We start from the raw sequence: 24,729 nt of genomic DNA, 5'->3' as shown, positions 1-24,729 counted from the left end.
TGTTACTTATCATCCTGAAGCAGGGTGTGCGGTATAGTCGCACAGGCTATTTGGAGAATCCTGATGTGCAAGACAGGATGTTTGGGTTAATAATGTTTGGTGTGTGTGCTTGTTAAGGCTGGGGTGCTAAGGCAACCTGATGGGCAGTTGTTCAAGGTGTGGTAACGCTAGTGTCGATGCCTAACTGACATTCAACAAAAGAAGCATCCTTAAATAGGTGCGGGAGCTGTATGGGTTGGGGCATGCAGTTTAGGCAGTGACGTAGCATATCAATAAAGTACAAAAACACTGGCTCAAGGTACATATTTAGTGCGTGTGCTTAGTAGAGCTAAGAAGATGGGGCAAGAGGGTGGGCAGTTGCCCAAGGCATGATAACACTAGTGTTTCTCAAGATCATGTCTTTCAGGGTGTCCTTAAGTAAGGGCGAGGGCAGTAACAGGTTGAGGCATGTGGCATGGGTAGTCAGGTCTGTGTGTACATAAGATAGAGACACAGGATTCGGTTATGTGTTATGGTCTCAAATCGGTTTAAGCAGTTTGACCCCTACAGTTTGGACATTCTTACAAAAATACATTCAGCTCATGTTCAGTGTTAAGATCTAGATAGACATTTCTATATTTGCAGATATGTTTGGCTTCCTTTTGCTGCCGCATAAGTTCTCGGTTTTTGCCACAAGAATCACATTTAACCACCTCTAAACCTGCACACTTAATGTCACATTTGTTGTCCATCTGATGAAATTCTTTCCAATGGGTGGCCAGTGGGTATCTTGCGTCCAATGTACTTGCAAGTACTTTTAATGTGCCTCTAGGCATGAGGCTTGAGCAGTGTGTGTATATCTAAGCATAACCACTGTTTTGTGTGCATTCATGTATACATGTGCAGATATGGAGTGTGAATATGTGTGCGCATAGGTTGTAGAATATGTTAGATGTTTTAGTGTATGTGGTGTTAGTGTGACCACCTGGCAAATGAGCATCTGGCTTATAAGTATGTGGCATATGAGTGCTGTTTGGTATATGAGTGCCTGGCATCAAAGTGTGCGGTAGGTGGAGCAAGAGTGTGCAGTGCATGTGTGTGGTATAAGTCTGTGGCGTAGGAGTGCACAGCATACAAATGCGTGGTGTACAGCGTAACATTGCCTGGTGTGTGGCCTAAGAGCGCATAATGTGTGGCATAAGATCGCATGGCGTATCAGCATGTGGAGTAGGAGTGCAAGACTAAAATCACGTGGTGTAAGAGGATAGGGCATAAGAATGCTTGGCACAAGAACACATGGGGAAGAGTGCATGGAGTAAGTGCTCACAGTGTGTGGCATAAGAGGGTGTGGCATAAGACATCATGGCGTAAAAGCACATGGCGTAAGAGCACGTTCTACGTGGCACAAGATCATTTGGGGTGAGAGTGCATGTCATAAGAGTGCATGATATTAGACCATAATATTGCAAGATGCATTGCGCACCAGTGTGTAGCATAAGAGTGTGTCTTGTGTGGCATAAGTGTGTGGTGTAAGAGTGCATGGTGTGTGGCACAAGACTGCATGGAATAAGAGCAGATGGTGTAAGAGCACATGGCTAAGATTGCTTGTTATGTGGCACAACAATGTGTGGGATAGGAGTGGGTGGGATACAAGTGTGTGGCACACATGTGCATGGAGCAAGAGTGATGCGCATGGCATAAGAGTGATGTACATGGCATAAGAGTGATGTGCGTGGCATCAGAGTGATCTGTGTGGCAAAGGAGCGATGTGTGTGGTATAAGAGTGCATGGCATAAGAGTGTGTGGTTAAGAGTGTGGTGCATGGCACAAGTGTGCATGGCAGAAGGGTGAATGGCTTGAAAATGCATAAGGAAAGAGGGCGCAATGTTAAAGTGCATGGTGCCTGGCGTAAGGGTGCCTGGCATTAAGCTGCATGGCATGTTGAGTAGGGGCGTGTCATTTGACAAAAGAGGCTGCAGCATATGGTTGCATGGCAAAAGAGGGCTAAAGAGTGTGTGCCATAAGGGTGCATGACATAAGAGCGCCTGGTCTCTGGTGTAAGTGGATGTGTATGGCATAAGAGTGAGTGGTATAAGTGTGTGATGGAAACATGTGTGGCATAAGAGCATATGGTTTAAGTTTTGTGGCACAAGTGTGTATGGTGTGTTGCATACGGGTGTGTGGTGCAAGTGTGTGATGTATGGGTATGTAAATTGTGGCACAAGTATGCATAGTGTGTGGCACAAACGTGCAAGGCATATGGTTGTGTGATGTAAGTGCGTGGAGTACAAATGCAGGCATAAGAGTGCATGATGTGAGATTATGCAGTGCATGGCACAAGAATGTTTAGGGTAAGAGTATATGGCATAAGAGTGCGTGGCTTAAGAGCAGATGGCATAAGAGTGAGTGGTGTATGGGTGCAAGGCATATGACTGCATGGCATAAGAGCACATGGCATAAGAGTGCTTGGTGTGTGGCACAAGAACACGTGGGGTAAGAGGGCATGGCATGTGAGTGCATGGTGTTCCGGTGCATGTCATGGGAATGCATGGTGTATAAGTGATTGGTGTGAGAGTGTATGGTGCATGGCATAAGAGTGTATGTAATGCATAAGAGTGTGTAGCATATGAATACATAGCATATGAGTTGGCAAGAAGGCCCACTATCAGCTGCACCTCCTCAGAGGTATTCTCCCTTTCCTCACCGTCTCCCAGAAACTCAATGTCTCCAGAGCTCTGGTCCTGTCTAGGCTTGACTACTTTAACAGCCTCTTCCTCAATCTTCCTTCTTCCTCCCTTCATCCCCTTCAACTAATCCAGAATTGGACTGTGAGACTTATTCTTGGACTCAAGCCCAGGGACCGCATCTCTCCAGCCCTAATTTCTCTCCATTGGTTCCCGGTTGCTAATAGGATCAAATTCAAGAACCTCAGCATCATCGACAAGGCTTTCTGGGACCTGGGACCCCGTTGCCTCCAATTCTCTCTCCCTAAATATCTCACCGCTAGAGCTCTTCAGTGTGCTAGCTCCAACTCTGTGCAAATCAGACGCTTCTCTAAGCAAAGAGTGGGGGGTAGATGTCTCTTCCTGTACAGGAGCCTCTTTGATATGATATGATATGGCATTTGTAACGCGCCTATACACAGGTGTTTTGGAATGGTCTCCCGGCCCCATTCAGGCTTGAGCCGGATCTCCTTAAGTCCTGGAAGCTCCTCAAGACCCTCCTTTTTTTCTCCGCCTTCACTCTCCCCCCTCCCCTGCTAACACCTTCTTCTGTCTCATTGACTAGCTACCTGGTTCCCTTGGAGTACTACAGAGCCCCAGGCCCCCCGCCCAGTACGCACTTACCTGCATTCCCTGGAACTTGCCCGCTGACCTCCCCTTAGCACTTGCACCTCGCCTCTTCACCCTTTTCCAGTCCCAACTTAGCACTTGTTTTTTCTGTGCAGACCGGCACTACTACACCGCCATCCCCCCACCTCCCTCGCACTTCTTTTCTGCACTTGCACACACCGAAAGTCACAAGGCATAGTTGGATTGTAATTGTACTTTCTAACACCCCCTCCCCCACCCCGCTCACCCTTCTGTCTTGTGGTGCCTTGATACACCATGTGTTGTATAGGTGCCTTGCAAATATCCAAAAAATAAAAAATAAAGAAATTACCGTTCTGTGTATAAGTGGGTAGCAAGTGGCCGTGTTGGTTAAATGGTGCAAAAGCATAAGGCATATCAGTATTTGGCATATGAGTAGCGTAGGAGTGCTTGGTATGAACTCCTATGAAAGGAGGCAAATGCCCGAAACCCCTCTTATATGAAACTCACATTAATGTGAAGACTGAATTGAATATGAATTTTTATACGCATGGGAGGTGTATGGGAGATTGACATTTCGCACGTGTACGCAATGTACATCGTCCTTTAAAGATATATACATATGAAACTATACATCAGACAGCCCAGAAATGTACATGTAACTTGCTTACATATACGTGTACATTTCATTAGGATATGTGCATTCATTCTGTGTATGCGAGAAATACATCAAAACTGTCCAGCCCTGTTTTCCTTATCAGATCAAGGTGTATACAAAAACACCACAAAAATCGAAATGGACAACGAGATATTTGTGCCGGTAGGGAAACACCATGTCAAAAAGTGCTCAAACAAAATTTAAATATCACTTTTGTTAAATATGAAACCTTCCATTACATTTCTGACATTTTCCATGTAGGGGTGGATGCCGCCAAAGTTTTCTGTGGCAACTTTTCAGAATGTTCCATGGAAAGTCTAAAAGGTTATTGGGAAATGTTATGTTCTGAAACCGCAAAGACAATTAGTCTTCACGTGTACTAATCTATGTGCTAGCAGAACAGCAAAATAGATCTATATAAATATAGTGACTTTTTTTAAAAAGTTAAAGTTTAGATCTATAAAAAGTAAAGTTGACAAATGTTGGAAATAAATGAACATCACTAGAAATTTCAACAAATAATTCATGAGAAAAAGAGAAAAAAGCAGACATGTTGAAAACATTTCACACTTGGCGCTTTGTCAAAGCAAATGTTTTACAACTGCATATTGATTAAAAATAGAAGAGATAACCTAATGTTGCCATTCAAATGTATAACATTATGGGCTTTTCAGCTAAAAGGTAGCAATGAACATCATCTTAATATATGACTGACCATTTGAGTGATGGGTTAGTGGTCTTAGAAAGGAAATAGTGGCTTCTGGGTCAGCTTAAAATGTGCAAGTGTTATATGTTTTAATTTGGAAAATGAGTAATCAATTCTACCTTTCTAGGGCAGCAACGAGTAGTATTTAATGAAGTCAAGCATTCCAAAGATTGACTTAATCTCCAGCCAAACAGAATTTAGACTGAACAGAAATCTTAATAGATGTCCTACTGAAATTGATTCATAATTTTCGTATTTAAAGTATATTGAGCACTTGCACATCTGATTGTGCTTGCAAACAATAAAATTAACAATTACTTTACAAACCTAAAGTTTCTGCTGCAATTGTGAATGTTAGGGTTGCAGGACATTATCCCTTGTTCTACACGCTGTAAACATTGGAAATGCCACCGCGACTATACTCAACGTAAAAAGGAAATATTCCTAAAAATAAATATAGTCTCTCACTATAAAAGAAACCTTATAAGTTACATCAAATGTTTATGGTAACTTTAATACAGGTATTTTCCACCTTTGTAGCGTTTATTTTCATAAATCGAAATCTTACTTTAAAAAACAAAATGGGGTTTCACTGTTTCCTTTTTTAGGTTACAGTGCAGCTGTATACTTGCACAATATGGTGGAGGGCATACACCAAGAGAGTTCTGCATATAAAAGAAAGTGAACACGTTTGTTTTTTTCAACTTTTTAGAAAATTTGAACCAGTGCACGGACTGCTACCAAATGTGGCATGCTAGATTTGATTGGGCAAAATCAGTTGCTTGCTAAATATGGTAAAGATCCTTTCACAGGTTCAAAGGTTGCAGGAGAAAGCATTATATAATTTTCGTATGTAGCGTTCAATGTAACTTTAAACATACTGATGCTAACTGTGAGGGGTCAGTAATGCGAGGCGGACAACTGTTTGAGGATTTATCAAAACATGCCATTTCTTTCTCAAAAGAAATATAGTAAAATGGCTCACTATCACTAATCTGCTGAGGATTTCCCTACCTAACCAAAGCTAAAGGAAAACACTGTAAAACAGGATATCTGGCCCTCACACTAAGCAACAAATACACAAAGAAAATATATGACAATACAACATAACAACAACAACATTCACAGTTTCTTAATAATATTTTAATGTCCTCAGTAAATTCCCTTCCCCGTGATTCAAGGTCAATTCTGCTAATGTTCAACCAAATAAATAAATGTCTCAAATCAATTCTTGATGTTTCAAAGTCAAAGTAAAGGTGTGTTAACCAAAATTCTAATGATAGCAAATTGTTTCTCCTTGGTGAAATATCCCCTTTCCACTTCCTCCAAATAGCAACCATGCTAATCCCACCCACAATGCTTTGTCACTTCTTCAAGAAGACTTTCCACAGTTCAAAAGAAATGCAATATCTACAACTGTCAGTGAGGCACAGTTCTTGGTTAACATTATTTCCTGAGTTACAGTTTTAGAATTCACACCAGTATATTTGTCAGGATTACTTCTCAGTGATGCTGCTTCCACTTCAACAACTTCACTTCTGCTTGATTCACCATGAGAACAGTCACCTTTGTCTCAAAGTACTCCACTTCGTTTAGGCTACTACAATCTTGCATTTACTGACAACCAGATATACCACCACAGCTTCAGTACTTTGGACTACTACCACAACTTCAGTGATTTGTACTTTTAGACAGGCTTGGACAAGACTCACTTTAAAGTACTTCAACGCCTTCAAGTAAGCAACACAAACTTCCTCTGTATATCTCTCTTCAAAAGAGGCAGCCTCTTTGCCTTTCTTGTCTGTCTGCCACAATAATAACCTGGATTTGACTTTGCAACCCACTTCTCTCTGTTTTCCACAGTCTCTAGCAATACAGGCTGTGTTAACTTCAAAATAGTCTTTACAAGCAGCCAGTTTCTCTTTCGCAAATGTACCTTCACCTTTCTGCTAGCTATCAGCCCAAGTAATTACCCAGGAGCCTTGGTGCCATTCTCTTGCACACATGCATCTTAGGTTAGCTGAACTTTTATTAGATTGACACTAACAGATAGATTGCTTTTTGACTGAGAAAGGCTGGTTTCACTCCTAATATGGGGGGACTCTTGACGTTGGAAATGCTTACTCTCATCTTCAGTAGTAGATACACTGTTAAACTATTTAACTTCTTGTGTATGAAAGGTATCCCGCGTTAAAGTAAGGAATAGAGTTTAATCTTCCTTTAGGAATCACAATTAGGCACACGTGACCAGTCTATGAGGTAGTTTTGACAAGTTAATGGTTTCAACAATTGTTTTATCAAGATTAGGTTTTCGTTAATGGCCTTTTAAACGTTCACTCTTCTTAATTAGTGACACACGACCACTCCTTCAGATAGATAGTGTTTTAAGGGTTTAACAATGGGTTTAAACAGCGTTTGCTCTTCACGCGAGTAAAAGGACTTTCCTAATATATGCGAATGCTACTTTTCCATTGTTCAAGTATTACAGCTTCAACAAACAACTTCAGCTCGCTTTAAACCATACGCGAGTGAATATAGAACTGGATACTGTTGCCAGCAATGCTCACGCAAGGTATTAGAATGCCAGGATTCACTCACCGGCTTCGTAAACACTTTTCCACAGGATCTCCTCACCACCCTGGGCCTCGTCTCCTCACAGATGATCCTCCCGCAGAGCACCAGCCCCAAGGTCAGGAAGCATCTGCCTTTCCCCGACCACCTGGGAGGAGACTTTAGGCAGGGGATCAGTAAGGGATCCGTAGGATTCTTCATAAAACTCAGCAGTATAAACTATCCACCAAGCTATATATCTATGCACCTCTCCATTCATCTGTCTTTGATCTATCCATCTGTATGTGGATCACTATATCTATCTATGGGTTTATTTATCCATTTACTGATCTGTATTTATTTGGCTCTATCTTTCTTTCTATCTATATATCTATCTGGTCATATTTCACATTACACATGACCAACAGACCTACACTACAAGAGTTCTGATGTTCGACAATACAAAGGTAAGCACAATTTTTGTGGTGACATGAAGGCTTACTTTTTAAATGAGTTACCAGAAGTATATTGGTATGTTCGTAGTTCACATTATAAAGAAGACATACATCACTTGAATTCTGTGCATTTAATAAGAAAGTGGAACAATGTGTTTTTGCAACGTCTTACAACTTTTCAATCACTGCATGGATCAGTTGCTTGCAAAGTTTTGTGAAGATCTATCCACAGGTCAAAAAATGTATAAGAAAAAGCATTTTTGCATTTTTCTATGTAGAGTTTAATGTAACCTTAACTATACTTCTATGAATGTGGCAGCGATACCAACATCCACCTACCCATCAATAAAGGTCTCTTTCACTCTCTCGCTTTCCTTCTTTGGGTCTGTATTTTTCTTTTGTTGGAATTATCAATCTTTTTATGGGCCTATCTATCTATCTTTGGTCTCTACCCATCTGTCTCTTTCGGACCCTTCAAAGTTGAGGAATCTGTGGAACAAATGCATCTGGCAGAATGCCCCATGTTTATAGAACTTTTCATATGGATTTATGAACATACATACAAAAGTTCTGATGTTCGACAATCCGAATGTACATGCATTTGTTTGTGGTAAAACAAAATGTCCTATTTTTATCTGAGTCGTCAGCCATATTACACATTAAACATACACATAAACTACATCAGTTATGCGCATGCCATGAAGTGAAAGCATGTGTTTTTTCCACCTTTTCAACTAATAGCTAGCTTCTCACCTAAGTTGGTATGCTTGACCGAATCGGTCATGAACAGTTGCAAAATGCAACATTCAGTCTGTCTATCTGTCTTTGGGTCTATCTATCTACCTTCCTATCTATTTTGGGGTCTGTCTTTGGATCTATCTAGTTATCTGTGTATTTATCTTTCTTTCACTGAGTCTATCTACATCTATGTTGGGTCTGTCTGTCTTTGGATTTTCTATCTTTATGTCTTTGGGCCTCTCTTTATTTATGGGTATATCTTGCTATTTATCTATCTACTGTGACAAAGACCCCTGTCTAACTTTGGGGACCCGCAGAGAAGTAGTCAATGGGACAGGGTGCCGTACTGAGCTACTGAATGCTGGGCATGGAGAAGGTTATACAGGGGTTTCCCAGATCACCATAACTGGGTCCATGCTCCAAGGCAGGTGGCAGTCACAGGAATAATCACCCTCACCATCCCTACTCAATTTGAAGGTAGATGAAGGGAAACGTCACAATAGTTGCAATGTCACACCTACATCTACCATGGACCCTCAGAGAGAGAGAGGAGGATGGACCTAACCCTTACAGCGACATCAGGAACACAGTAGGAGAGCCATCCAAGATTCGTAGGCAGACGGAGGCATCTAGTGTAGTGGAGAAAGTCTCTCCCTTAAAGAAAACAATATTGTAAAATTTTAAAGTTCCCAACTAGTGAGTGAATACATTTTACCTCATGGCACTGGTGCCAGAGAAACCGTCTCATACAGTTATTTACACGTGTGGAACCTGCAGCGGTTACATAGTTACAAAGTCCCCAAAAAGTGCGCGAGCAGGCACAAACACCTCTATTCTCCTAGCATCACAGGGAATACAGAGTTTCAAATTCCCAGCGATGAATGGAGGGCAAATGCAGTAGACATTTTTCCATGCTTACTAGAAGACTTGCAATCTCCCAATCCACTGCCAGGAGAACATGGAAACTGAGACACACGCCGGGCAATAGCAGCAAGGCTTCCTGGGAGGTGCAGCAGGAAACTCCATACCGTAACATGGTCCAAAGGGGATCCAAGACGATATCAAGCCTTCATGTAACCTCAGACCAGTGCCCTTGCAAGCCACACAACCAACCACCCATAACCCAATCACAAAATAGCACAACCCTCAAGACAGAGGTGCCCCCAACAACCCCAAGCACCTCCCAAGGGAAGGGGGGAACTTCCTAACACACATAGCTATATCAGCCAAGCAGTGAGGGATATTAGAGTATGAGTTGGAGAGAGTGGAATGCTGAAAGGAGAGCAACGGGAGAGACCTGGAAGTTGGAGGGAGTGTCTGGAGGAGGTTGGAGTAAGAGAGAGGTGCCATCAAGTGGAGAAGAGGTGTTGAAGAATGGAGGAGAAGAACCATCAAAGTTTGAGACGTAGTTGGGAGAGTTTGGAGAAGGTAGAGATTTACTACCAGCAGGGGATGAATTATTGGGGAGTGGAAGATTTGACCCATCAGTCAGGGATAGAGATTTCTGGGGTGGTTGGGCAAGAGGTGCCATCAGGAGGAAACAAACCACTGGTGAGGGGGAAGAATGTGAAAGTCCTTTACAGCTGAGGCAGAGAGGAAAGAGTTCAAGAGGGAGATACCATCACTATATCTGAGGGGGAGGCAGGAGAGCAGGTTCCCCTTCTAGCAAGAGAGAACAGGGGGCCTCCAGAGGAACAGGTTGGTTTACAGTAGAGCTTCTCATAAGTGGGAGGAAATATGAGATGGTGCAATTTCACTGTGGCCCAGGGTGCTTACTCAAAGAGAGGAGGGGTCAGAGAAAGGGTATTTTGGGGACCAGAACCCTAAAACACAGAGGTGGTCAGACAACAAAGCATGCCACAAGCTCGAACCAAAGAGGCTGACAGGAGGGGTCAGTTCTAGCAAAGCTTACTCCATATTTTAACCTACTGGCCGAGACCTGTCAACTGATCCAAGTTTGGAGTGTAACAGCCACGAATGGACTCCATCGTAATCAACCGATGAGGGTTCAGAACCCCACAAAACCACAGCCGGAAGACAAAGATAAGGGTTATCAATCGGACACGCTGGGGTGGACAGAGCATGTTGCTGGGACTGTCACAGGAGTCTTTCTGTATAATTTTTGACAAAGACATTACTTGCTATTTCTTTGTTGTTACCTTTGTCAGAATAACTTATCTTCGGTTAGTGAAACCTGCCAGTGTGGCATCTTCTTTGTGTGCCCGACCTGGCTGCCCTGTCACTATATCCATCTATTGTGTAAAAAAGAAAAGGTCAGGCGTGCACTCTAGTTCCCAGTCTTTTTAATCTTTAAACTAGTAATAACAGGGTTTGATACCAGCAATGTTAAAAAATAACAGGGTTAAATCCCAAATGTAAGTGGTAACAGGTTTGGATCCCACAAAATGTTCAAAAAATATATTTTTGAACATTGCTGGGATCAAACCCTGTCATTACTAGTTTAAGGATTAACAAGACTGGGAACTAGAGTGCCCGCCTGACCTTTTCTTTTTTTTTACTTAATGTTGCAGGAAGTCCAGGTCCTGGAGGCAGCAGCACCGGGGGTTGTCATGCCCTCACTTAGAAGAGCCATAATCATGGTTTGACCCCCCAGCCCCCAATTTTGGGTAAAATGTGTGTGTTTGGAGGGGAGTTAGTTCCTGGTCTCCTGAACAAAACATTGTGGCATCACTACAAAGACCAGAATTCCTTGAAACTGTAATTAAAAAAGCAATTGGCAACAGCTGAATATAAACACAGCCTCCCTGAAGTGAGTTGGAGACTCGAAAGTACTTGGAGGAGCAGAACTACTGTGCATTTGAACTGGCAGTTGGGATTTAACCCTTGTATATATCTTTTTGAACATTTTGTGGAAGTTGGGATTTACCCCTGTTATTTTTTAAAATTGCTGGGATCAAACCCTGTTATTACTAGTTTAGGGATTAAAAAGACTGGGAGCTAGAGTGCGCGCCTGACCTTTTCTTTTTTACTTAATCCATTATTGTGATTGAGTCACCTGCCTACCTGTCTCTTGGGACAAGCAAGCTGGTGACTAAGGGGGCGGGTGTCACCTACAGCCAGTGGACTGTATGCCATACGGTGGTACAGGGAGGATACTGAGCTCACCCAACATTGGTCCCAGTCGCATGGCAGGTGACAATCACAGGTACACACTTCAGTGGAGTCCTGGTAGGACATACCTTCCCCACTCCCCTGGCCCAGTAGAGCAATGACAGCTCTGTCCCTATCCACACCTCATGGCAGATCCTGCAAAAAACCTTAGTACACATCCTCCATAATTGAGAGAGCATGAAGCCCTCCATGATGAGCCCAAAATTCATAATGTTAGTTGAAGAAGCGTTCCTTGTAAAAGAGGGGGTGACCCTGCATTAGTTGGTAGTAATGAGTATTTAGATACTGTTACCACCAGCCTTGGGGCATCAAAGAACCTTTTCTAAAAGTGTGTGGGACCTATGGAACCGGATGTATAATATTGTGAGATTGTGACTGACTGAACACTGAGAATTCAGTTTTGAAAGGGGCATTTCAGCAGCATTTGTTGGTAAAGGATTCTCCCGCCGGGTTACATTAGTGCTAATGCCCTGTACACCCAGAGTAACACTGCATTCTCCAAGGATACCCAGTGTGTTCCCAGTCAGTAAAACACACACAGCATCACTGAGAAGCTTGGCAAAGACATACAGTAGCCATGGGGCCAGTGGAGAAAGAGTACAATCCAAGATTGTAGAGAGACCTATTATAGACTTGGCCCAGCCCCTTGAACCTAAAGCATGCACATGTACACACGGAAGGGAAGGGGGGGCAGCCAATCTGATCCCTCACCAAATTACCAACCTTAGGCCCAAATCCTTACTTGGAGACCCATGCAGGGGGAGGAGGATGCATAACATAAAAACACCCAGCTCCAGTCAGACAGGGTGGGTTGTTGGAGAAGATTGTGGTGAGCAATGAGACAGAGGTGATGAGACAGCTCTGATGTAGCGTTTGGATTATGATAGGAAGAGTGATTACGAGATGCTGGAAGCAGGAGGGGGAGAAGAGAAAGGAGGAACTGGCTGTAACAACAGAGGACAAGGTGGTATTAGAAAAGGAGGAGGTGGCTGTAATATGTGAGCCATTTTTCTAAGCAGAGATTTGGGGGTAGATCTTTATCCTCTGCTGGTACCTCCCTCTGGAACAGCTTCCCTGCCTCTCTCCGCTTTGAGCCGGAGCTTGTTCAGTTCTGGAAACTCAAGACCTTCCTCTTTGCTTCCTCTTTCTCCCTCGCTCTCCCCTGCTAGACTCTCTTTTGCTTTCCAGCTTCACTCCTACATCTCTCCCCTAACTCTGTTCAGCTTCATTGACTGGCCGCCTGGCTCACCTCCAGAGCCTCAAACGTCCCAGGCTCCACCGCCAGTCTTTGCACTTGGCTCAGGGCCTCTGCACTATTCTCAGAATTACTTCAAATTTAGCATACGCTCCATGAGAGAGGTTACCTCGCTGCACTTAACCCTTGGCCCTACTGGATTGGCCGCAATTGTTCCCCCTGCCCCCTCCCCTGCACCACCGGCTGTACACCTGCATGACCTGAATTTACTAGGCATAGTAAGTTCTGCCTTGTCTCCCCTCCCTAATCTGGTTGTGCCTGATACACTTCATGCTCTTGCACTAGGAGAAATGCTGCCAGGCCTAGTACGCTAGTTACTTCTTTGTTAGAGCATTCAGAAACTTCAAGGCAAAGAATGACTAATGTATTCCCTTGTTCCCTTCCAGCCTTGCAGCGCTTTGAAGCACTTCACTTGTGTATAAGTGCTGTACAAATAAACAATTACACATTACAAATATAAGAGTAGGCAGTCGTATCAGAAGAGATGGAAGTGGTGTCAGGGGAGGAGGAGGCAGCAACACCAGAGTAGGAGGTGGTGAGCGAAAAACTACTAAAATTAGAGGGGAAGGAGGGGAATCCGTTAGCCTAAAAGAGCAGAAAGATGTGAGAAGGACAGGCTGGCCCAAGGTAGGTTAAAGGAGGAGGGACTAGGCTCAAGACCCCTGTAGGAAAAAGCAGAGAAGCCCGGGAGGTGGGGATTTATTCTGCATAGCCCTCAAGGGGATTTGAGCTTACTCCATTTATGCACTTGATCACTCCTACATGGGCAAAGTGCTTCGGCACTGCATGTTTCAAAGTTCAACAGCCACCACTAAGAATATCTAGAATGGCAACATCTTAAATTCTCATTACTATCAGTTAAAGACAAATAGCTGTCAGTACATTTCTATGGTAGTAAGAGATTCAATAATCTAGAACACTCTCCTTTCATACTTTTGGAAATTTCCAGAACTCTCAAGAACTTAATCTCAAGTACAGTTCATTTCCGTTCCATCTGTTGAGTTATCCATAACAGCAAATGCTATGATGATTAGGTTTATCTGCGCCATACAGTGTACCCAACACCATTCTCACAGAACTGGAAATGGATCTGTGGTTACCAAGAACAAAAGAGATGTGAAGAAATGATTTACTCTCTTGGCATCGATGGCCATTGAGTCGTATCTGTGACCGGATGGACATCAATGCAGATACAAATAGCACGCTTGACGCCCGTGATCTCAATTGTCGTTTTTCCCATTGCACAACTGTGTTAGGGATTATAGATAAGGATAGCTGGTCAAGCGTTAAAGGAGGGTCATTGTATAATTGTATTAGGGAGCTCCTTAACTCTGGGGTGGGCACGGAGGACGATGAGGAATCTGTGGGAGGAGCATCCATTAGAAAGAACATTGCCAGGGGTAAGTAATTTGTTCTTCTAATGGATTGTTGTCCTCCCACTGATTCCTCATCTTAGATAGACTCCCATAGCAGTAGAGCCATTACGGAGGGAAGGAGCGAACACCATGGCAATGATATCACCACTTGATGGACAGCCCTGCCAAAACGTGACTTGTTTGAGGATACTGTGTCCAGGCAGTAGTGATTTGCAAACGTGTGTATAAAGGACCACATTCTCAGGCCGACAGATGTCACTAACAGGTGCCCCTCTTTGGAAAGCAGAGGTATCTGCCACACCTCTATTGGAATGAGCCCTGAAACCTTCAGGAATCTCCTTATCAGCTCTGGTGTAGCGTTCGGAAAGACAAGGGACTATCTATCTAGGGATGGTTTACTTTGGTATCCTTTTGTCCGTCTTAGGGCCTGTGTATCCAATGAATAGCTGATCTTCCAGCCTGAATTGTCTTGTCCTAGAGATGTAGAAACTTAAAGCTCTCTTGGGTCGAGTTTATGCAGCATTTCTTCCACCTGGATGAGAAGGTGGATAGAAGGCTGGCAAACAAATTGTCTGCGACGGGTGGAATTCCGATATGACCTTCGTAAGGAACGAAGGGCGCGCTCCAAGAGTCACCTTGTCATTGGAAAAGATGGTGAAGGAAGGCTCACAGGACAGGGCCTGCAAATCGCGCACTCTCCAGGCCGAGGATAGTAGCCAAAGAGGACACAAATGTAATGGCTCAAATGGGGAAGCCATAGGAAAAGTTAATATCAAGTTTAAGTCCCATTCTGGTACCATGAAGGGCGTTAGAGGGAAGGTGTTAGTCCTTTTAAAAACTGCACCACCAAGTGGATCGAAAAGTACGATCCTTGTTCTTGCGTGCGCTTAAAAATGGATAGTGCTGCTAGGTAGCCATTGATGGTGGTGACCTGAAGGCCATGTCTTGCCAAATAAAGAAGGAAGGACTACACCCTTGATGTGTCTCATAAAAAGGGAGCCACATCCTGTGCTCTACACCCGCTGCAGAATTTCATCGAGGGAGAACGCAGTATGACAATTACCACTCTAACCCTAGAGCCACATACCTATACACTGCTAGGACCACAACATTCTCATCCTCTGTACCCCTTCGTTCTGCTCATAATTACTTTATGCAGTGTAGACCCATTTATGAGTGTGAAGAAAACCATACTGTGACGAGGAAGAGTATGGAAAATGATGGCTCAGAAAACACTGACATGAAGAAAGGAGGAATGAAGGTCCTCCACAGTACCAAACCAAACCTGCCAGCTCTCACCTGGATCGGCAAGAGATAAAAAGAGAAGAACTTCTGTCCTGGTCTGATCCTCCCTGGAGAAATTGTGAGCTGAAGGGAGCTGCCGCGAGGAAAATAGGTACAGAGGGAGACCTGGACGCTAAGCAGCCAACATATGTGTCCCTGCTGCTGACACCCGTACTGCTGTACTTTTGAGGGACTTAGGGCTGTGGAACCACTGAATGACTGAGGGGTGAGAGAAGCCTGGAGAAGCCGACAGCTGGCTAGAGAAGCCCAGAGAAGCCATGAGCTGACGAGAGAAGCCTAGAGAAGATGGGAGCTGGAGAGAGAAGCAGCGTGTCAAGCAGGGGTAAGGAGCAAGCCACTGGGGTTGAAAAAAACAAAAAACAATAAAGCAAACTGTGATAATTAATGGTAAAGTGGTATACAAAGCAAGGGATAGTGCGAAAACCCTAGTAAGACCCTGAGAGGTGGTGTAGAACCAAGTCTGGGCAAGAGAGAGATCTCCGGGACAAAAGCAATGACGCTGAGTACAGGAGTCATCATCTTCCTCATACCAGTACTTGGAAGAAGGCCAGAGAACTTTATATGTCAAGCCGTTCCTGGCAGGCTAGTGAACCGGGCCCGATTGAAAGGCACTACAAACTTGAGAGATGGGTCTGGGACCCTAATGCTGAAAGGATTACAAAATTGCATCTACAAAACAGTGGCTGTCACGATAGTGAACCCGGCCTGAGTTAAAGACAAATCTGAGAAAGGGGTCTAGGACCCTCATAGGTGGAAACGAAGATCAAGGGGAGAGAGATGCCCTTTTAACAAGAGACAAGAGAAAACCAGGGGAGGTGAAAGAAATCCTCCGGCAAATTCACAGACATCAGTGGGAATACAAAAGGAGAGCTTAAGAAAGGACTGGGGAAGGGATATCTATTCCCCCCTTCTTTATGAAACTATAAAGAGCTGCTTAAGAGGACCTGGGGGAGGGAGACTTCTCCTTCTAACTGTGGGAAGCTATCTTGAAAGTCCTGGGGACGGCCAGGAAGAGGAGGAGAGCTCCCTATAGTCCGGACTGCCGAAACCTGTGCAGAAGGAAGGAGTTCCCTTTCTGGAATTAGGATGAAGCTAGTATGGTAGTTTTCTTTTGAAGTGTGAGGGACAGAAATAGGTTAGGGACAAAGGACAGTGGACTATCTTTCTTTTGACGGACATTGATTCTATCCTTAGTTTTGTTTGAGGCAGGGCAACCCTTCTTCGTAATAGGGACAGCTAGGGTTTTCATTTTATTTCCTTTCAATAAAAGCCTATGAACAGAAAATGTCACCTCCGTGTCCCGCGTCTACTTCTGCACCACTACAATAGGCACTTCCCTTATTGCTCACAGTTGCAGCCTGTACTACCAGACTGTCATGAGGTGGATGTCTGGCTAGAAATTCAGGATCAGAATGGGCTGGTTTGTACTTCTTGGCAAAATCCTTGTGGACTGCTGGCCCCGAGCGGGGATTCTTCCATAGCTCTAAGAGAGGATTTCTGATGGCATTATGTAATGGGAGGGTGGGTTCAAAGGATGTGCCCTTGTCTAGAATGTCAGTCAAGTCACATTCCGTAATGCCGCCGTGTGGGGGGCCCCAATCTAAGTCATCCGTCCACTTATCCATCATTTCCCTACATGCCACATTGGTATGGGCTCTAGGATCTCCTTGTGGGAATTCCACCCCAAGAGAGGTGTCCAAGCCATTTACGTCATGCCGGGCAAAAGCTAAGTCGGACAAGCTCTTTTCCTCGTCCTGGAACTTCTCGGGATGTTGAGCGAGACCCATGGGCTCGAGCCCGAAAGGAACCCAGCCGTCATGCTCTTGAAACATGTCATGAAAAGAGGACATACAATCCCCTAGTAGATTTTGGGATGAATTCTACCCAAGGGACCCTCAACTGTCGTTGAAGCTTTAGGATGTGACATTGATGGCGCCGTTGGAATGTCAAAGAATGCATCAGCCGTCGATATCGTTGACAGTGGAATCGAGGATGTCACTGGTCACGGACTCTTAGGCGCACAACATGGTTGTGAGTCGAGTCCCGGAGAAAGAGAGAACGACGGGCCGCTTTCTCAAAGACCTGCATCATCTTGATAAGAAACTGTTCCCTCTTTTCCACCAAGGTGGATTTTGACAGGAACCGTACCTGTCTTTCCGGGGATGAGTCAGTCGATGAACGCCTTCACCTCTTCTTCCTCGTAGAGGAAGAAGAAGGACGGATGTCGCTTTTCGAGTGGAATCTCTTAAAGTGTTTTGTTAGACATATCTCCTTCTCGGGTGTTTTATCGACCACAGAGCTCTTTTCGTCAGGTTGGGTCTTCTACAGTGTTGTACTTGGAAACTTCGACGATGATCGGCAAAGGGCCAATTTGGAGGCTCTCTGCTTTGAGGTCTTTGGTGTCATAACCTGATTTGAGCTGCAATCCACCACAACATGGTCAGTAACTAGGCACCACAAACAAATTCTGTGAGGATCGGTAAACGTCATTTTTGCGATACATTTGCAGCAGTTTTTGAAACCAGAGGGTTTCGGAGTAGACATGATGTAAAGTCTATTAGAAAATTTCAAAGAATTTTGAAGACAACTAAGTGTGTCAGAGGATTTCAGAAGCGAAGTTCCAAGTAGTGTGCTGGGCATGTGGAAAAAAGGAACCAAGGTCACGGGCCACAGAGCGCGCTATTTGTACCCGCATCAACGTCATGACCGATTCACGGAAACGACTCGACGGCCATCATCAGCAGTCTGCAAGACACCTCCTAGTGGGAAAAAGAAATTCTGTGGCTGACAAAGCAGGAGAATAAATATCTAGGATGAGGAATCTGTGGGTCGACACAATCCATTAGAACATTTTTGGGGGTCATTAGGACTTTTTCAAACTAGCAGAGTACACATTGCAATGGGGGTTATCTGATTTACCTTCAGCCAAGAGCTGGAGGTAAATCAGGCCCTCATCGGCAAAAAACTGCCAGTATTACTGGCAATCCCCTCCATGGAGTCCTACTGGACTCCATAGAATGGGGATTTACTGCCTTTCCCGCCACCTGTAATATCCTGGTAATTCTGGGATATCAGGCAGCACGAACAGTAATACCGTTTGGTGGTATCCCACCCGATTTACTGGCGTGATACCACCAAACTCCTAATGACCCCCTATTTCTCACAGGTGTATGAGGGTCAAGCATATCCACTGATAAATGGATGTCCGTTAGTAGCTTTTATGATGAGACCCATCCCCATCTTACCTTCGTATCTGCTTGAGGATGTAATCTCTGGAGATGTACTTGATGTTTTCATCCACCACTGAGCGCACCCCCTCCTCTTCTGCCATCTGCTTCTCCAACCACTCCACCAAGTCCTTATTGTTATCCCACAGATATGCCTGCAGTGAGAGAGGAGTGGATGATTTTCAGACCACTGTGTGAATTCCACAATACAGTGACTGCCTGGAATGATAACAAGGTACTTTCCATCTGATGCATTGGCACCCAGCTCATGGGGAGGTTGATGCACCAGCGAGGAGTTAAACATGCTTGAAGTGGTAATGAGAAATCTACTATTAAAGCTTCAGTCCTATCGGTTGCAGTACTATGCAATAACATCTTAGGGTATGCCCAAGCCATGCAGACTTATTCTTTAGGTAAGTAGACAGACAAGATTATTTTATTTTTGTTAATACTTGCTCATCTACAAGATACTTGACAAAATCTGTGATGGATTCCAAAAGTTGTTCTATCTGTGGAGTTCAATAAGTCTTTCTAGGCAATATCTATGTGTACTCTCAAACATACTACATTGGACAGTTTACAAAAATCTTAGATAGCAACTCCATGATTGTGGAAATGGTTGGTTAAACAAGAGTGGCTCACGGGGAAGATATCTCTACCAGTTAAGCTGCTTATTCTTCAAATGTGTTCAGCCTAGAGGACACACGTTCAAATTCTGGTATAGTCAATTCCAACATTCATCCTACCAAGTTTGAAAAATTGGGTATCATTAAATTGGGTAATAACATCTATTCTTAAGTTAATCTTGCATCATACATGCAACCACTTGCGGCTCTGTAAAGCTTAAGAGCAGGCTAGGTTGATAAGGTACAGCAGGCGCTCTGCTGCGTAAGATGTGACCACTGTGAGAACGTTACATGCTGCGCTTGAGAATGAGAGTGGGGTGAGCCTGGGGGCTGGCGACCACCAACACACTCTCAGAGACATATGCCCCAGAGCGAGTAAACAGGAGATTGTCTTAGGTTCCCCACTCCATCTCCAGCCTTGTGCGTCCACCATATACCAATCCATGCGGGCACCCGGGACCACCCAACACCGATAGCGATCATAAGAAAGATGCCAGCATTGAGAATGGGAGACCAAGTCTCTTGGGGCGAGTCTCTCAGGTCTGTGCGTGAACTCACTTACAAGATTACACCAATATACATAGGAACAGCATAGCAGCTAGAACAAACAGGAAGAGCAAGCTGAGGGAATTGAAAATGGCAGCTGCAGTTCTTGTAATCTTTCCTGACAGAGCCACAAGGCAGTCTGCTGATCAATGGTGCCCAGTTCAGTGACTTGTAGTTCGCAGAGACCTGAACCAATCATGCATCACATTTACAGCGCATACACACAGCCCTTTCCACTCGGACAACCAAAGCAAAAGGCACAGAACTATAAAAGGTACCTAAAGAGAGGGGGGAGTGGGAATGCGGTGGCTGTGGTGCAGGTTCACAGAGAGATGTATATGTAAGGGTGCAGAAGGAGGAGACCGACACACGGGTGGAATGATTGTTAGCATAAACGTATTTAATCAAAATAAAGAGGAAACCTATCTCTCACTAACTCTAAGAGGGGTTTCCCTGCCTCAGCTAAGGAACTGAGAATTCAGTCAGAATGTTTAAGTAAATGAAAAGAGTCCACTGTTGTGTGTCAAAATGCCTACTTCTGGCCCTCCCACTTGTAACTAATACTAAAGAGGTAGTGGATCTTCTTGGTCCAGAAGAATGGCTCCCTTCTTCTGGACAATGGACCATAGTTCATTTTGCAGGTGGAACTTCGCCTGAGAGAATGACTCCTTCCCCCAGGTTTCAGTTCCTTTCCAAGATACAAAACACATTTCCAGCGTGTGATGCTGTAAGGTTCTCAGTTCCAACTCAAACATCATTCCTTATTGCCGATAGTTTTCTTCACCATTGCGTTCATGGAGATCGTCTCTCTTCTCCAGGTATCCTGTTCTCAATACTTTCACAGTGCCAGGGGAATGACTCCCTTCCCCGGGCTTCCCTCTGCTTGGCTTCACGGTACACAACACCAGGTGGTGTGGCTTCCTTCCCCTGATCTCTCTTGGCTTCAGGGTACACAACACCAGGGGGTATGGCTTCCTTCCCCTGATCTCTCTTGGCTTCACACCACAACACCAGGGGGTATGGCTTCCTTCCCCTGATCTCTCTTGGCTTCACAGTACCCAACACCAGGGGGTATGTCTTCCTTCCTCTAATCTCTCTTGGCTTCACTGTACACAACACCAGAGGGTATGGCTTCCATCCCCTGATCTCTCTTGGCTTGCAGTTTCACCTTAGTAGGGGGAATGCCCTCCTTTCCACAGGCCCTACTCAGGTTCATTGTGTCAGGTTCTTATTTTGGGTGTGGGTCCCAGACCCATGTTGGGAGACCTGGTTTATTTCCTTGCCAAGCACTGCGACAATGAAGAGTGATTGTGATGCTCTTCCTATGTAGATGCGGGTCCCAAACACCAGTTGGCAGACCTGGTTTGCTTCCTTGTCAGGTACTGCAACGAGGAAGAGTGATTGTAATGGCCTTTTTCTTCAGTTGCGGGTCCAAGACTCTTCTCTCCTTTTTATATCTTGTTGGTGATAGACCTGGTTCATTATCCTGCCAGGTACTATCGTGTCTCAGATTACTTAAGGCAGTCTCTAAAGTTATGTATGGGTCCCGGCTTGGTTTTCAGGCTTCTCTTGCCCTACTTTCTTCCCCCAATAGCCCTAGTACTGTGTCGGGTCAGGTTTGCCGGTTGCAAGCACTTATGTTTCTCTGCTCGGCTTCTCACGCTATCAGTGTGCTTGCAGGACTACTACATCGTCTCCGAAGCATTTGGTGATGTATGGGTAGCGAGGCTCGCCACCACTGCGTGGTCTGATGGCTCCGCTCCATTGGAATTCAGCTCTCCCAGCATCTGGTCAGCCAGGGTACTGAATACCGGGTAGGGACACCTCTTCTCCCGTTCCCACATCCCGGTCAGTGGCTTCCTCTCTGCTCCATCCTGGATGTCCTCTAGGCTCACAGATCCACATGGGAGGGTCGGACACCCTGCTAGGTTTTCCCTCTTCTATTTTGTATTGGCTTTGGCCAATCAGAACTCTTGAAACACTAGACTGCTCCACTGTGTTTTGAGGATCGCTCTTCATGCCTAAGCACCTCCTCCATGTCCCAGTATTTCCCTGAGAGCTCTCTCTAAGGTGGACCTGCCTCTTCTTCGTCTCAGTACTGCTACTACTATGTACATGACATGTGTACATGGGATGGCAAGGTAAAAGAGGGTTAGGTGAGGGGAATTGATGGGAAGTATATCACGTTCTCCCTGAAAAATCATCCCTAGTCCCACAGGGGGGGTCCCTCCCCATGAGATCCTCCCACTGAGTACCACCCCCAGGGGGATTATCTGGTAGCAGCCTCACTTCCCTCGCCTCATGGGAAGGGGCTCCCCCTATGGGAGAAGTGACGACATCCAAAGATTCGTCACAGATAGGAAAGAGGAGGGGTGGACAAGAAGAGAGACAAGAGGAGGAGGAAGTGGAAAGTAGAGGTAGAAGATTGGAGGCTGGAGTAAAGAAAGAGGAGTGGATGTGGTAAAAGATCAAGGTATGGAAGAGGTTAAAAGGAGAGTCTGAGGTTTGGAGGCAGGAGAGAGAGAGAAGCTGATAGAGGATCAGAGTGATAGTGGAGCGGAGAATAAAACAAAGAGAGAAGGAAAGGAGTTAGGTAGAGAATGAAGGAAACAGTAAAAAAAGGCATACAACTGGAAGACTCGAAAGAGCAAGAACAAAGCTAAGGGGTAGAGGAGAGATAATGAGTAAAACCTAAAGAGAGGTTCATAGCAACAAGAGTATTGGGGAAACTGTGAGGTGGCAAAAAAAGAAGGGAAAACGGTAGGATAAGAGGCTAAAGCAAGACAAAGAAGGACAAGAAGAAAGAGGGAAGGGTGAAGAAAAAGCAAATAATAAATGTAAAGGAGAAAGTAGAAGAGGGAGGGCGCGAGGTGGAAGAACACAGGTTGAGGCAGAAGGAAGACTGGCAAGAGATCAACAGAATGGTCCAAGAGTCTCAACACAAGGAAGATTTGCACAATGGTGGAGAAGTCTTATATTCCACTGGAGGACGCTGACATGGCTGGAAGGGAAAAACATACAACTCCAAGGGTCAATGACAATGACTTAAAGAGTCTCACGTCTCATCCTTGTTAAGATTACCAAAGGCACCAGGAGTGGTGGTGCCAGGTAATTGTCTGAGTATTGCCATGACATGCTGAAAAGCCCAGAGGTTAACAGAAAGACTTGAGACCAAGCACACAAAGAAGTCTGGAAACTTTAAATCTCAGACTGTGACTCTTCAAGACTGGAAGGTGGGCCAGATCTTGGGAGACAGAGAAGGGTTAAGCACCAAAGTCCTAGAAAGAAGCTGTGGGTACTGTATACATCCTACAACACACGCAGTGACCTAAGTTAACCAAATTACTGACTGTTTATTTTGTAATACAATTAAAAACCATTGAATTTGAATTGGCTTCAGGTTGCCTTTTCATTTCTCAACTGTGACACCCTCAATGTAAAATATAGAACCTTTTGGCACGCTTCCACCACAAAGGGAGGCTTGTTCTGCCATTTTGCAATAACGTATCATTTGGAAATATTGAGACCCAGAACTGTGTAGCGAGTGTAACTCTGCAGTGCAGATGACAAACAATAGGAATTAAAGACTATAAGTTACTTTTACTGGCAACTAGCAGTGTGCATAACTGCCGTTCATATGTTCTTGTTGTGCTGTGGCAGTTGTGATGAATCGCAGATATTCGTCCTTTCTCCCTTAGTAGGAGATTCCCCTTTGAGGCTAGGGAGGTGAGCCCGCTCTGCAAGATCCTACCTCGGGGTCGAGGCAGGTTGCACCTCACAGAGAAAGATTTCGCCTTTCGGACCAAGGACTCCCTTTACTGTGAGATCTACCATATATTGGACTGTCTTCCATGGCGAAAACTATGGAGACTTCATGTTTGGCTGAAGGCAATGCAGGAAGAAATCTGTCAGAAGAAAATAAGGAAAATATCCCTTTAACTCAAGATGTGTATTTAACAGCGACGAGTCAGAACTGAAGGAGGAGATGAGAGCCTGAAACGCAGGGGAAGCCCCCTCACCTCCTCACGCCATGTGGAGGCAGAGTCAAGGTACATGAGAGAGCCCGCGAGTTTCGATGAAGCAGAGCAGCAAATTGCGAGATGCTGGAATCCAGTTGTACAGGACCACAAGGAAGTGGTAAGAACTAAAAGAGAAGGAGAAGGTACTTGGTAGTGCCGTGACCACGCACGCAGTGCGGTGGGTAGGACACCCGCAGAACAGTACCAAGACTACCACAACGGGAAGTCTGAACATCTGCGTATGCATATGCAGACGGTAGACATCTGATGCCGAGAACAAGAGACCGAAGAACAGAGAAGAGAGCAGTAAGTATGGCCATCCACTTTGTTAACCCCGCAATGGAAACTCAATTGATTTCTCCTCAGGTGCCACTATCCCACCAGGCGTATCTGCGGGACGTACTGGCTCAATTCCCCAAAGTGTTTTTGGAAATACCCGGAAGGGTCTCCAACTTCTTCCATTATATCCGTACACCACCAGGAAAAGCAATCTATTTAAAGCTGTATAGGATACGTGAGGTTAGAAGAAAAATCATTGAGCAGGAAGTAGAGGAGTTGTTGAAGGCAGATATTATCGAGCCCTCTGAAAGCCTTTGGTCCTCTACTATTGTCTTAATTTCTAAACCTGATAACTCATGGAAATTCTGCATAGACCTCAGGAGGTTGAAATCCATTTCCAGTTTTGACAATTATCCAAAGCCCCGCATTGATGATTTAATCGAGAAGTAAGGGACGGCCAACTACATTTCTACTCTAGATTTAACAAAAGGGTATTGGCAGGTACCCTTAAATCCGGCAGATAGGGATATGACTGCCTTTCCAACACCATGAGGCCTCTTCCACTTC

General features: G+C 44.7%; 1 protein-coding gene across 3 annotated transcripts in view; it reads right to left on the bottom strand.

Annotated features, from left to right (window-relative positions):
- ACACA (acetyl-CoA carboxylase alpha) overlaps positions 1 to 24,729 on the bottom strand; it is a 1,281,346-nt gene that overhangs the window by 14,016 nt on the left and 1,242,601 nt on the right. For all 3 annotated transcript variants that reach the window (XM_069614682.1, XM_069614683.1, XM_069614684.1), the window contains one exon: positions 18,711 to 18,847. In XM_069614682.1, coding sequence (XP_069470783.1) covers positions 18,711 to 18,847 — 137 coding nt within the window. The remainder of the gene's footprint in view (positions 1 to 18,710; positions 18,848 to 24,729) is intronic.

The sequence above is a fragment of the Ambystoma mexicanum genome, chromosome 9 (genome assembly GCF_040938575.1).
Source record: "Ambystoma mexicanum isolate Mex_15411 chromosome 9, UKY_AmexF1_1, whole genome shotgun sequence".
NCBI classification, from domain to species: Eukaryota; Metazoa; Chordata; class Amphibia; order Caudata; family Ambystomatidae; genus Ambystoma; species Ambystoma mexicanum.
The sequence above is the reverse complement of the archived record's forward strand: the minus strand, read 5'-3'. Positions and strand labels throughout refer to the sequence as shown.